The 12,237-nt window shown below is 47.9% G+C and overlaps 1 protein-coding gene across 2 annotated transcripts in view; it reads right to left on the bottom strand.

Annotated features, from left to right (window-relative positions):
* The window catches only part of POLR2B (RNA polymerase II subunit B), a 72,082-nt gene that overhangs the window by 46,816 nt on the left and 13,029 nt on the right, over nucleotides 1-12,237 (bottom strand). Inside the window, exon 1 of one of the 2 annotated variants that reach the window (XM_068106315.2) lies at nucleotides 11,899-12,105. The exons of the other annotated variant lie outside the window; for it this stretch is intronic. Within the exon in view, the coding sequence (XP_067962416.1) occupies nucleotides 11,899-11,960 (62 nt within the window). The 5' untranslated portion in view covers nucleotides 11,961-12,105. Of the gene's footprint in view, nucleotides 1-11,898; nucleotides 12,106-12,237 lie in introns of those variants that run through there. 2 annotated transcript variants of the gene reach the window in all.

Here is a 12,237-nt window from a genome sequence, read left to right as displayed (position 1 = left end):
GTGTGCGAACGACGAGTGTGCGCAAGAAGGTGCGCGAGAGGTGTGGTGTGTTACAAGGAGTGCGGTGGTGGAATGGACGGAGTGTGTGGGATGCACGGGAGGCGCCGGGTTTTGTGAGTGTGAAAGGGGTCGCGTATGCGTGTGAGCCTGCAAGTGAAGCATCGACGTAGACCGGGGCAGCGTTTAGGGCGACGGACAGCCGACGCGAGCACTCGGTGCGCGGTACGCTTTGTTTGTTGCGGGAGCCGGCGGGGATCGGTGCCGCGTCACTCCTCTTTGGGGCGTCGTGCACGATTCGGGCCGGGCCCTGCACTGAATGGTCGGTGCCGCGTCAGAGCGGCGATCGGCGCGATTCCGGGGGAGGGGGGGGCGGGTCGGACCTTCGCCCCCTGGCAGGGACAGGGTTCCGACTGGGCGAGTTTCGGTCGTCGGGCCGGAGGCCGCAAAGTTCCACGCCGAGATGGTGCGTGGAATCTCGGCCCGAGCATGCCGCCTCCCCTGAACCGAAAGCCGGACGGACTCAACCTGCAGGCGACCAAACCACCCAAATTCATTGCTCGGCTTTGCGAAGCCGAGTTTTAATGATGTAACGACGCACCGAGGCTCAGATATAGCGGACTGTGATAATAGTGTTTTGATCCGAAATTGAGAATAGTGAATAGGATTGGCAGAAATGATTGGCAAATTTGATGGGTAGAAATGATTGGCAATGATTGGCAAATTTGATTGAAAAATAATTGGATGGGCAAAATTTTGATGGGTATTTGATAGTGGAAGATGCCCGATGTGGTGGGATGGCAACTCTGCCATCCCTCACATCCACCCTGGGCACATGAGCATTAGTTATGGGGTTATGGCAGTGTAAGCTCGTCGAGGGAGGGTTTGGATAATGTATAGGGATCTAGAGAAATGACAATAGGTAACGGTAGAGGTAAGTAGCGACATTGTACAGGTAGTCGGGGACGTAGAGAGGTTAGGATGGTTGTTAATGACGTGGTATGTGCTTAGTTTAAAGGGAAGACGAGGAGCACCAAGTTAGAAGGAAACCAGGTAGATCAGATGATGCAGTGTGTTTGTGGTTTATCGAATAAGGCATTGCGTATGGAAGAATATTTGTGTTGAGCAAATGAGACAATGCTCGTGAATGGTGCTGTGTGTGTGTGTAAAAGTGTATTCAGTAGCGTATTGTGAAAAGTGTGAGGCGATTGTGCATTGTATTGAATGAATGAAGAAGCCTGGGAGGAAGGAGGGTGCAAGTGCACCAGGTGTGTGAGCACAGGTGTGCAAGTGAACAGGTGTATGGAGAATGGTTGAATGAATGGTCTGGAGTAAATGGAGTATGGAATGGATGGTGTGAAGTGAGTATGGTGGAAAATGTGGAGTGGAGTGGTTGGTGCGAAGGGAGTGCATGGGGAGGATGGACCCCCATCACGAATACCCGGGGAGGGTAGTTTAAGAGTTACGTAGAGGGTATAGGTAAATTGTGGTTGGATATTGGCATCGGTGGTGCGCGTGGAAGAATGGTGTTTGGATGGGTGCATTAGTGACGTGGAAATGGCTGGGCGTGTGGCCTGTTAGTGTGTGTAGTTGAATGGGCACTCCGCCACTGTGAGGATGTCGGCCAGGTGAGGCCGCAGGTAGGCTCTGGGAGCCGGTAGAGTTGTTGTGGATGGGGCCCGAGGATCCGGAGGACGGACCCGGGTAGCCCAGTGCCAGAGAGGGCACTGAGGGGGTAAGTGCCAGGGAGGGCCTTCCCCAGTTAGATAGGTTAGGAAAAGGAGCAGGTAAGCTTGGAGGCAACTGCATTGGCGGAGGTGCGCAGGTGAGTAGACCTGCTGGCAGAGCCATACGACTCGGTCCCGAAATTGTGCAAAGGCACAGGGAGTTGAATCGGGGGAGTGAGACCTCAAATTGATGAGCACCACAGTTTGGTCAATGGGAATTGGTTTTTAGAACCCATAGTGTAAGATGGCCAATGGTTTGGCAGGGAAAGACCCCGGGTAGTGTAAAGTGTGTTAATGTCATTTAGGAAGTAGTTAGGATTGAAATCTCCTCGCACCATCTGCATCCACTCACCTGAGGTGACGACGGTGCTCCCCACCATGCCATGTTTTGTTATTTTATTTTTGTGCAAATGTTTTGGATTGTGAGATGCATCATGATGTGGGTGTGACATTGTGCAGTTTGTTCCATCTCTCCCTCCTTATGAGGATTGATGATGAATTGATGATGGCAAATTTGGTTCGACATTGGGATTGGGACGAATTTGGTATTAGGAGATATGGGGAAGACGTGATGCTAGAGACGAATTGTAAATTGTTTTGTAAATATGGGGTAAGGGCAAGGGTAGAGTAGGTGACAGGGGGGGCGGCGTACGGTAGGGACGAGCTTTCTCACTTCGCTCTCTGTGCGCATCTCGTTCTGCATTGCCTTGATTGATGTGTACCCTTGCGGCCTTACCCCTCGCTAACGCTGCATCTCTGTCTTCCTTCCCCGACCCATGGATCGTGCTCTCTGGGCACTGAGGGGGAGCGTGCGGGAGGCCACGTCTGTGTGCCCGAATTCTCGCTGCCAGCTGCTTGCATCGATGCACCACTTTATGGACCGCCGTTTTGCGGCCAAGCACCACAATATGGACCACGGTACTGTGGCCGAGCACCACTCATGGACCCCAAGTTTTGGGGCCTGGCCCCTCTGCTGGGACCAGCCATTGTGGCCAAAAGCCTTGCTTGTGGACCACGGTCAGGTGGCCCCTTTTTGCCATACAGGTGGACCACCCATAGCTGGCCCCTGTTGGCCATAAATAAAAACGGACACGTTTGGTACATTTTTATTTATCTTTGCAAATAGGCAGCAAGCAAGAAGAGCAAGAGAGACAACATCTGGAAGAACGACGGACCAGCAGAGCAGGAGCAGAGCGGAGCAGTCACAAGACCATCGGTGTGTTTATGTTTTATTATGGTGTAATGTCGCACTGGATGGTGCGTGACTGTGCACTTCGGTGCATTTTGGTGATTGGTGTTTTGGTGGTTTTGGTGCTGGTGTATCGATGCAGTGCATGCTGTCTCCTCCCTCCCACAGGAATTTTCTCTTTTTGTTTCCTAAAAAGAAAAATAACAAGTCCTGGGTTGCAGTAGTGTAAATACAAATACTGTAACTTGTAAATAATGCTCCCCACCGTCAATGTATAGTTTGAAAACCATTCCGTAATTCGGTTATTCTGTGGGTGTGAATCTGTTAGGTAGGGTGCAACGCAACAGGGGGACATATTTATTTGTGTTTTAAAACTGTCACACTCAGGGTCAGATTAATAGTAGACGGTTACCACACCTGAGTGTCACACTAAGTAAAGTTTTGTCGGCCGAGACGTGCCGTGAGGAATGAGGGTGTTGTGTTATGGTTTTTAGAACCTTCACTTTGTAAATTTAGTAGTAAATTTCCTGTGTACATTTCCCCTTAAATGGCTGTTAATTGAAATAAGTGCACCTTAGCTAGTCCATGTACAAGCACGTAGAAAACCATAGAACCTCTCTATAGTTATTTCTTTATTATGTGTATCAGTTAAGGCTGTGTCTCCACTAGTTGACCTTGCGCTGCACCAAATGAAATAAGATAGAGCCCCATTGCCAACTGCATTGCCTCCATTGCCAACTGCATTGCCTCCATTGCCAACTGCATTGCCTCTATTGCCAACTGCATTCACCCTCCATTGCCCGTGTGCTCCAACTCGGAGAAGGGCGTTGCCCGCCCATCGTCATCAGGAGGAGGAGTCAGCCAGCCCCGATCGACCAACCAAGAATGAGTGGGTTTGGCTTGAGAGGGCGGAGAAAGAAACATCGAGCAGGTTCGAGGGCGGGGTTATAAAACCCGTTGCATCAGCCCCCAACAAGAGATGCGTAAGAGAGAGATGAGCAAGGGAGCACGCACTAAAAGATATACGTGGAGGGAGGTGCTTGGAAGTGGAGAGATTCTGTGAAGAGGTGAGCTTGCTGTTCTGCTGGGAGAGACACTGTTTCAACAGCCCCAGCAGCGTGAAGCCCTGACGTGCTGTTTTTTGAGCAACTTTGCTGTGTGAACCAGATTGTGGGGGTGTCGGCGGCCGTTTGCCTCCAGCCTGCCGTTCTGCCCGGACTTGAACCTTCCTCTCCTTCCAGCCATTCGTTCCTACCTGCAATTCTCCATTCGTGTGAGTCTGCCCGTCGTCTGTCCTTTGTGTTGTCTGGGTATAAGTTAAGCTTGTTTAAGGAATTGCTCTGTGTCCTTCTGCTCCTTCCATTTCCTGTATATTAATTTTATTTCTTCTCTTCTTCTTTGGTTTTATATAGTAGTAATAAATCCCTGTTATTTCGTACCTTTGGGTTCTTCTTTCTCCTCCGATCGCTTTCGTCCTGTCCCCCATTGATATACGTGGCACGATTTGGCCAACGCTCAGGATCGGGTTAGTCTTTGCTAAACGGCTCGAACTTCGGGTTGCTAAAACCGCTCGGCAACTAGTCCATCTAAAACCGTGGTTCGAGCGGGAGTCCCTTCCCTGCTTCGCGGTCAGGAGTGGCACTCAGGTCCTTGGGACTTTTCATTGACCAATTACCCTGGCTGCTCCCGACCGGAAGGAGCCTTGGGATTTCCAGGACTCACGTCACTCAGTAACAGACAAGGGGCTACCCCCCCCTTGGTAAGGGGAAAAGGCCGCCATTGAGATCCGTAACAATATATATATATATATATATGTATATATATATATATATATATATATATATATATATATATATATATATTGTTACAGATCGCGGTTTAAGATGTTACTTACCGAGCGGTTTGGTATTGCCGCGACCTAACAGGATCCCCGACTCACCCGATTCCACCCAAACGTTGGCCGGGTCGCACCACAGCTAGTCAATAGGGAAAAGACAAAGGCGACGAATGCAAAGAGGAAAAAGAAGGCAAGAAAGGTTTGGAAATACGACTGAATTTATTGGCTATTTACACACAAGCAAAAAGAAAGCAATCAAGGTTTATTTACAACACATAAGACGCAGGTGACACAGTGCAAATACTAGCTTATAGTTATACAGACTTAACTTATTCCCAGGACAGAACAAACAAAAGACACTGACTCACGCGGGGAATGACAGGAGGTGGTCCGTTCAGCTGGCAAAGGCAGCCGGTTCGGCTCGTTCAGCCGTCGAGGTTCCGTTCCGACCTCGCGTCGTGGTTTAAAGCGAACACGACAACCGCTGGAACCAACGTGGTTGCGTCGACGCCACGACCCTCTCGCTCTCTCAGTAATGATGGGATTTCCTCTCAGGCAAGGCACGATCTCTCGCGTCAGGCAACCCTCTTGTGCTGTGCACTCATCACCTCTGTTGGTCTCAAGCCTTCTCTCTTCCCATCTCCTCATGCGCTCTTGCTCTGATGACCCAGCTCTTTGTGACCCTCCTTGTCTCAGCTCAAAGTGCATCTCCCTTTGGACACGCCCTGCCTTGGGTTATATAGGCCCCCGCCCCTCAACCTTTGCGAACCTCCCCGATCGCTCTTCCTCCGCCCTCTCTAGCCAAACCCCTGGCTCATGGTTGGTCGAGTGGGGCTGGCTCACTCCTCCCCTCTATGACGAGGTGGAGACACGCCTTTCTTCCCCAACCCTGCCTCGTGGCCAATGGCGGTTATTGGAGGGGAGGTAATATGGGCAATCGAGGCTCGGCAATGACGAGAGGGGATGTAATATGAAATGGAGATTTTTGGGGATGGGAAGGAAAGGGGATCTATTCTCTTTCACTGGTGCAATGGAGTATTTCAATTAATGGAAGACACAGCCTTACGCTAATACACATAATAAGGATATAACTGTCAAAAAAGATATATCGTGTCCTGCCTGTATGTTTTATGGACTAACTACGGGAACGCCCTTTGACCTTTATACAACCACAAACGGAGGGAGGAGGGGTGATATTTTACAACAACCTTTTACAACAACATTTTACCACAACAATAAAATAAATAAAAAACCATTCTCATATCCACAACAATATATATATATATATATATATATATCAGTCACTTTTCGATTTCATACCATCAGTGGTGAATGTGACGCAATACATGGCAGTGACGTCATTACTTGCGCTCATTGAAAGCTGGAGAACTGCACATATATTTGGATATATATATATATATATATATATATATATATATATATATATATATATATATATACATACATATATATACATATACTGTATATACATATATATACATATATATACATATATATACATATATATACATATATATACATATATATACATATATATACATATATATACATATATATACATATATATACATATATATACATATATATACATATATATACATATATATACATATATATACATATATATACATATATATACATATATATACATATATATACATATATATACATATATATACATATATATACATATATATACATATATATACATATATATACATATATATATATATATATATATATATATATATATATATATATATATATATATGTATGTATATATATACATACATACATACAGTCGGACCCCGCTATTCGCAGTCCTGCTATTGCGATTCGTGAGAATATTTAAGCGAGCGCTGTATCGAGTATGAAGATGGTCACCCATGTCTGGGATGTCCACATAGAAAGGACGGAGAAGGCTCTCAGCAAATGGATCGAGGGCAACACACAAAAGAGTATGCCTTTGAGTGGACTTCTCATTCATGCAAACACTGGCCTCAGATGGATAGCCGATCGGTTAACACCGAGGCAGCAGTTTTAGACTTGGTGGAATCTTTTAGGCGCGCGCTGGACGGGAAGGGGCTGAGTTCTTACCTTTACGGATGACCGCCACGGGGTTTATTCCTCGAACCCACAAACACAAATACGAGAAACGAGGAGTGGTGGATAACACGCACAGGTTTGAGCTGGGAGGGGAGGTGGTTCCATCATTGGTAGAGGCCCCTGTGAAGAGTTTGGGAAGATGGTATACAGTGGAGCTGAATGATGTGGGAAGAGTGGAGGAGGTCAGACACAAGCTTTTGAGAGGTTTGAAGAGGATTGATGGATGTGGTTTGCCAGGTAAGTTGAAGGTATGGTGTTTGAAGTTTGGGTTGATGCCACGAGTATTGTGGCCATTGATGATGTATGATATTGCAATTGGGCATGTAGAGAGGATGGAGGTTGTGGTGAGTGGGTTTGTGAGGAGGTGGTTGGGAGTGCCACGCTGTTTGACGAACATTGCCTTTTATGGTCAGCGTGGAAAACTCCAGTTTCCCTTGACATCATTAACCGAGGAGTTTAAGGTGGTGTGGGTGCGGGGTGTTCATGATGTTGCGGGATTCAAGTGATGCAGTGGTAAAGAATGCTCTCCCAGAGAAGAAGGGAAGTCGGAAGTGGATTGCAAGAGCAGAGGTGGACGAGATGGAGGAGCGGTTGCAACAGGAGGAGGTCATGGGGATGGTACAGCACGGGAAGCATGGCTTGGGGTGGATGGAGCATGAGCGATGGGGAAAGGCATGTGTGAAAGAGAGGAGGAAGATGGTTGAGAGGGAGTTGAGAAGAAAGGAAGAGGAGGGGAGATATGTGAAAGCAGTCGGTCAGGCACAGCAAGGTGTTTGGACTAAGTGGGAAGGTGTGCGGGTGAGGATATTGAAGTGGCAAGAGATTTGGAGGATGGAGCCAATATTGTTGAATTTCCTGTTGCGGGCAACGTATGATGTGCTTCCGTCACCAGTAAACTTGAGATTGTGGGGGTTGTTGCAGGAGGAGAGATGTTATTTGTGTGGAGGTGTGGGAACGGTGCAGCATGCACTGAGTGCATGCTCAGTAGCATTGGCAGCAGGAAGATACAGGTGGCGACATGATCAGGTGCTGGCGGTGGTGGTGCAGATGGTGCAACAAGAGGTGCTGAGATCGAGAGAGAGGAGAGTGGAGAAGGAGACTGATGGGGGAGAGGTGTGGTTTGTCAAAGAGGGCCAAGTGGAAAGAGGTGGAAAGAGGAGGAGGAGGTGGAAAGCAAGAGGGCTGTCAGATGCTTGTGATTGGCAGGTGGTGGCAGACCTAAAGCCACAATTGGTATTCCCAGAGGAGATCTGTGTGACAAGGTTGCGGCCTGACATTGTCATTTGGTCAAGTGCAACAAGAGAGGTCATCTTAGGGGAGTTGTCGGTACCTTGGGAAGACAACATGGAGGAGGTGCACGAGATGAAGAGAGGAAAGTACAGTGAGCTGGAGGCAGAGTGCCGGGAGAAGGGTTGGCGCGTTTCGTGTCAGCTATTTGAGGTGGGGTGTAGAGGGTATATTGGCAATTCCCTTTCTGCATTTCTTGCTAGGCTGGGAGTGTGTGGGACAGAAAGAAGGAGGATGTGTGACAAGGTGGCCCAGGTTGCCTTGAAAGGCTCATTTTAGATATGGAGGAAGTTTATGGAGGCACGTCGAACGGTGTAGGTTGGTTGTGTGTGTGTGTGTGTATGTGTGTGTGTGTGTGTGTGTGTGTGTGTGTGTGTGTGTGTGTGTGTGTGTGTTTTTTTGTTTTTGTTTTTTTTGTTGCCATTATTACTTCTTATTTTGTGTATATGAGTGAGTGGGTGAGGGTGTGTGTTTTTGCATGAATTAATTTTTGCATGAGTGTGTTTTTGTGTGTTGAGTGGTGTATGATCTAAGTGTAGGTGGTTGTTTGGTTGGTGTTCTGTATGTATGTGTGTGTATGGGTGTGTATGTGTGTGTATGAATGATCTGGTGTGTTTTGTTGGTGAGTGGTGAAGGGTATAAAGGTGGGTGATTGAGTGTTCCACCATGTTTGTTTGGTGCTGTGGATTCTGGATGTGGAGGTATTGTTGTTGTTGTTATTGTTCGCACTGGCTGGGGGTGGGGGTATGTACGCATCCAGATGCAGTTGCTGCATGTGGATGTGTACGTGCCCCTGCTGGCCCACCTTCGCTGACTGTATCGAGGTTGAAGGGCCGAAACGGGATGATGCTGAGGACCTCGACTGAGGACCCGGTCAGTGCGGCACACTTGTGACCAGGTGTGTTTTGAACTTATATATATATATATATATATACAGTCGGACCCCGCTATTCGCGGTCCTGCTATTGCGATTCGTGAGAATATTTAAGCGAGCGCTGTATCAAGTACGAAGATGGTCACCCATGTCTGGGATGTCCACATAGAAAGGACGGAGAAGGCTCTCAGCAAATGGATCGAGGCCAACACACAAAAGAGTATGCCTTTGAGTGGACTTCTCATTCATGCAAAGGCCAAAATAATTTACGATCATCTGTCTGGCACGGATGGTTCCAGCACGAGTGATGCACCGAGCGATGATGCTACAGTCAGTGCGACTTCATTCACAGCAAGCAGGGGATGGTTCCATCGTTTCAAGGAGTGGGACTGCCTGAAAAATGTGAAGCTCTCAGGGGAGCATGCCTCCGCGGACCACGAGGGGGCAAAAGCGTTCCCTGCTCAACTCGCGACGCTGATCAAAAAGAAGGGATACCTCCTAGAGCAGGTGTTCAACGCTGACGAGACAGGCCTCTTCTGGAAAAAGATTCCCACGAGAACTTTCATCTCGAAGCACGAGGAGACAGCATCGGGATTCAAGGCTGCCAATGACCAAGTATCTCTTCTCCTCTGTGCAAACGCAAAAGGGGACTTCATGCTGAAACCCATGATGTTGTACCGTTCCCTGAACCCGTGTGCTCTCAAGGGCAAGAACAAGCACACTCTGCCCGTGTTTTGGAGGGCCAACAGGAAAGCCTAGGTGACAGCAGCAATCTTCCTGGACCGATTCCATAATTGTTTCGTCCCTCAGGTGGAGAGGTACATGGTCAGCAAAAACCTTGCGTTCAAGGTTTTCTTGCTCCTGCACAACGCTCCTGGCCATCCTGCAGACCTGGACGTGGCTCACACGAACGTCGAGGTGATCTTCCTGCCGCCCAACACCACATTTACTGGCTTTCCCAATAACATGGAGGAGAGGCATGTGATTGTCAGGTTGCCGAAGCAGTTGGGTAGGGAAAGATTTGATGACATGCAGCCTGAGGGGTTGGAGGATCTCATTGCCTCAGATGGCAACAACCACACCTTGGAAGAGTTGGAGGCCATTATAATGGTTTCAGAGGAGGAGGAGGCGGGCAGTGATGAGGAAGAGGTGCCGAGGTCTAACCTCACAGTCCAGTTCCTGGGCGAGTTGCTGCATGGCATGCAGGCGTTTGTTGACAAGTTGGAAGATGCTGACCCAGTCAAGGAGAGGTACCTCAAGTTCAAGAGGGGCTTGGATAATTTGCTTCTCCCCTACAAAGAGCTGCATCGAAACCTGCGGCAATCTGCCAGGCAGCTCTCCATTACACATCTCTTCCGCCCTGCTCCCTCCACCTCAAGACTACCAGCACCCTCTCCTGCCGCCCTCTCGGTGTCCTCACCAGCGTCCTCACCAACACCATCAACTGCTCCCTCTCCTGCCTCTCCCTCAGTGCATGACGTTGCAGGACTATCATTTGGGTCATCCTCAGAGTTTGAGGAATTCATGGGATTTTAATTCATTACCATCATCATCATCATAATAATCACCATCATCATCATTGAAAGTTGCGTGTTTGTAAAATAAAAATTTGTCACGGTACATTAGGGTGTTGTGGGTTTTTTTTGTTTCACGGTGCGGTATGGTTAAGCTGGTTAAGCACTTTTAATAGACTGTAAGCACATTCCTTCAATAAATTGGAAATGGTATCTGGTGTTTGGTATATGGTACATTTGATACTTTAAAAATTTCCCTTTATGAATCAGGAACCGCTGGGAACCTATAACGTATCCCCCTTGTCCCCATTGAAACAATGTCGCAGTATACATTCACGGGATTTTCATCGACCTTTGCAGATTATCGTCGACATTCGCGGGATTTGCCTCAACATTCGCGGATTTTCACGACTAAGGAACCTATCCCCCCCTTTTTCCATTGAAAAAATACCCCATTATTCACGGATTTTCCAGGAACGTATCCCCCGTGAACAGCGGGGTCCCACAATATATATATATATATATATATATATATATATATATATATATATATATATAGTTATGGATTCGGGTTTTACTACGAGGGGACTTCTCGGGCTCATCCTGATTACAGGTCCTGAGGCCACAGGTCAAGGAAAACTCTGCGATCCGGTAGGTTGATAAGCAACCACGAATGCCAATCAGACGGTGAAAATTCCCAGGTTCCTCTGTTTGACACCGTTTACATGGGGTGACTAACCTAACCAGCGATCGCACCCTCGGTTCATACTCACCTTATCTTATCTAATCAGGGACAGCCGAGTGAACTGCTGAGTACAGACCGGCTAATGTTGGCGAGCTAATTGGTTGGGGAAGAATGTCCCTGCTATCACGACTGCACCTTAGCCGAATCAAAAGGGAAAGATACCGAAACGGGTAAGTTGGTAACAACTGTTTACCAAAAGCCTTCACAAGAGTATTTACAACAAACAATAAAGCAACACATTTACACAGCAATGGTCAAAAATAATCCCCAAAAGCTTAATTCCCATAACACTTAAATCCTTTCTCTAGTCTTCCTTGATTATTTACACAGATCACATGGGCCCAGCAGAATCACACTCCGAGGAAAGGTACATAGGAAGAAAATAAGAGGGGGAGCATTGAGTTCAAGGCATAGGGTTGGCCCACATCTTACTTGGGCACCGTCGACAGACGGGTAATGATCCTGATGCAGGTGGGATGGGGGGTGGGGGAAGCGAAGGGGGAATGGTCAGTGTTACAGTGTAGTGTGGTGTAGTAGTGTCATGCAATGTAGTGTAGTGCAACCTCATCCTCCACCAGAGATCTCTGCTTGGCCTGCTTGCCTTTCACCAGTTGCATGGCGCCCCATGCCCAGCACCCAGAGCAGCACATGTAGCTCCCTCATGGCAATGCAGGTTTCCCCTCAGATGACAAGCAGGCAATCCTTCCGATTCACAGCAAATCTCTGGCTCGATTCCATGGCCAAAAACAGCACTTGCGTTCTGCCTTCATACTTGCTTAAGTTGGGTGGAGCCTGGTCCCACACAAAGAATCCCCATTGGTGTTCCTCCAGACACTCCATCCCACTCTCCTGTCCATCATCTGCGCTTCCTGCTCGGGGATCTTCTTCATGGAATACCCTGCTCCTCACGTTTCCCGTCAAAGAAAGTTTAAGCTGAGAG

The sequence above is a fragment of the Myxine glutinosa genome, chromosome 2 (assembly GCF_964187855.1).
Source record: "Myxine glutinosa chromosome 2, kmMyxGlut1.1, whole genome shotgun sequence".
Lineage (NCBI taxonomy): Eukaryota > Metazoa > Chordata > Myxini > Myxiniformes > Myxinidae > Myxine > Myxine glutinosa.
This window is presented reverse-complemented; position numbering and strand designations above follow the sequence as displayed.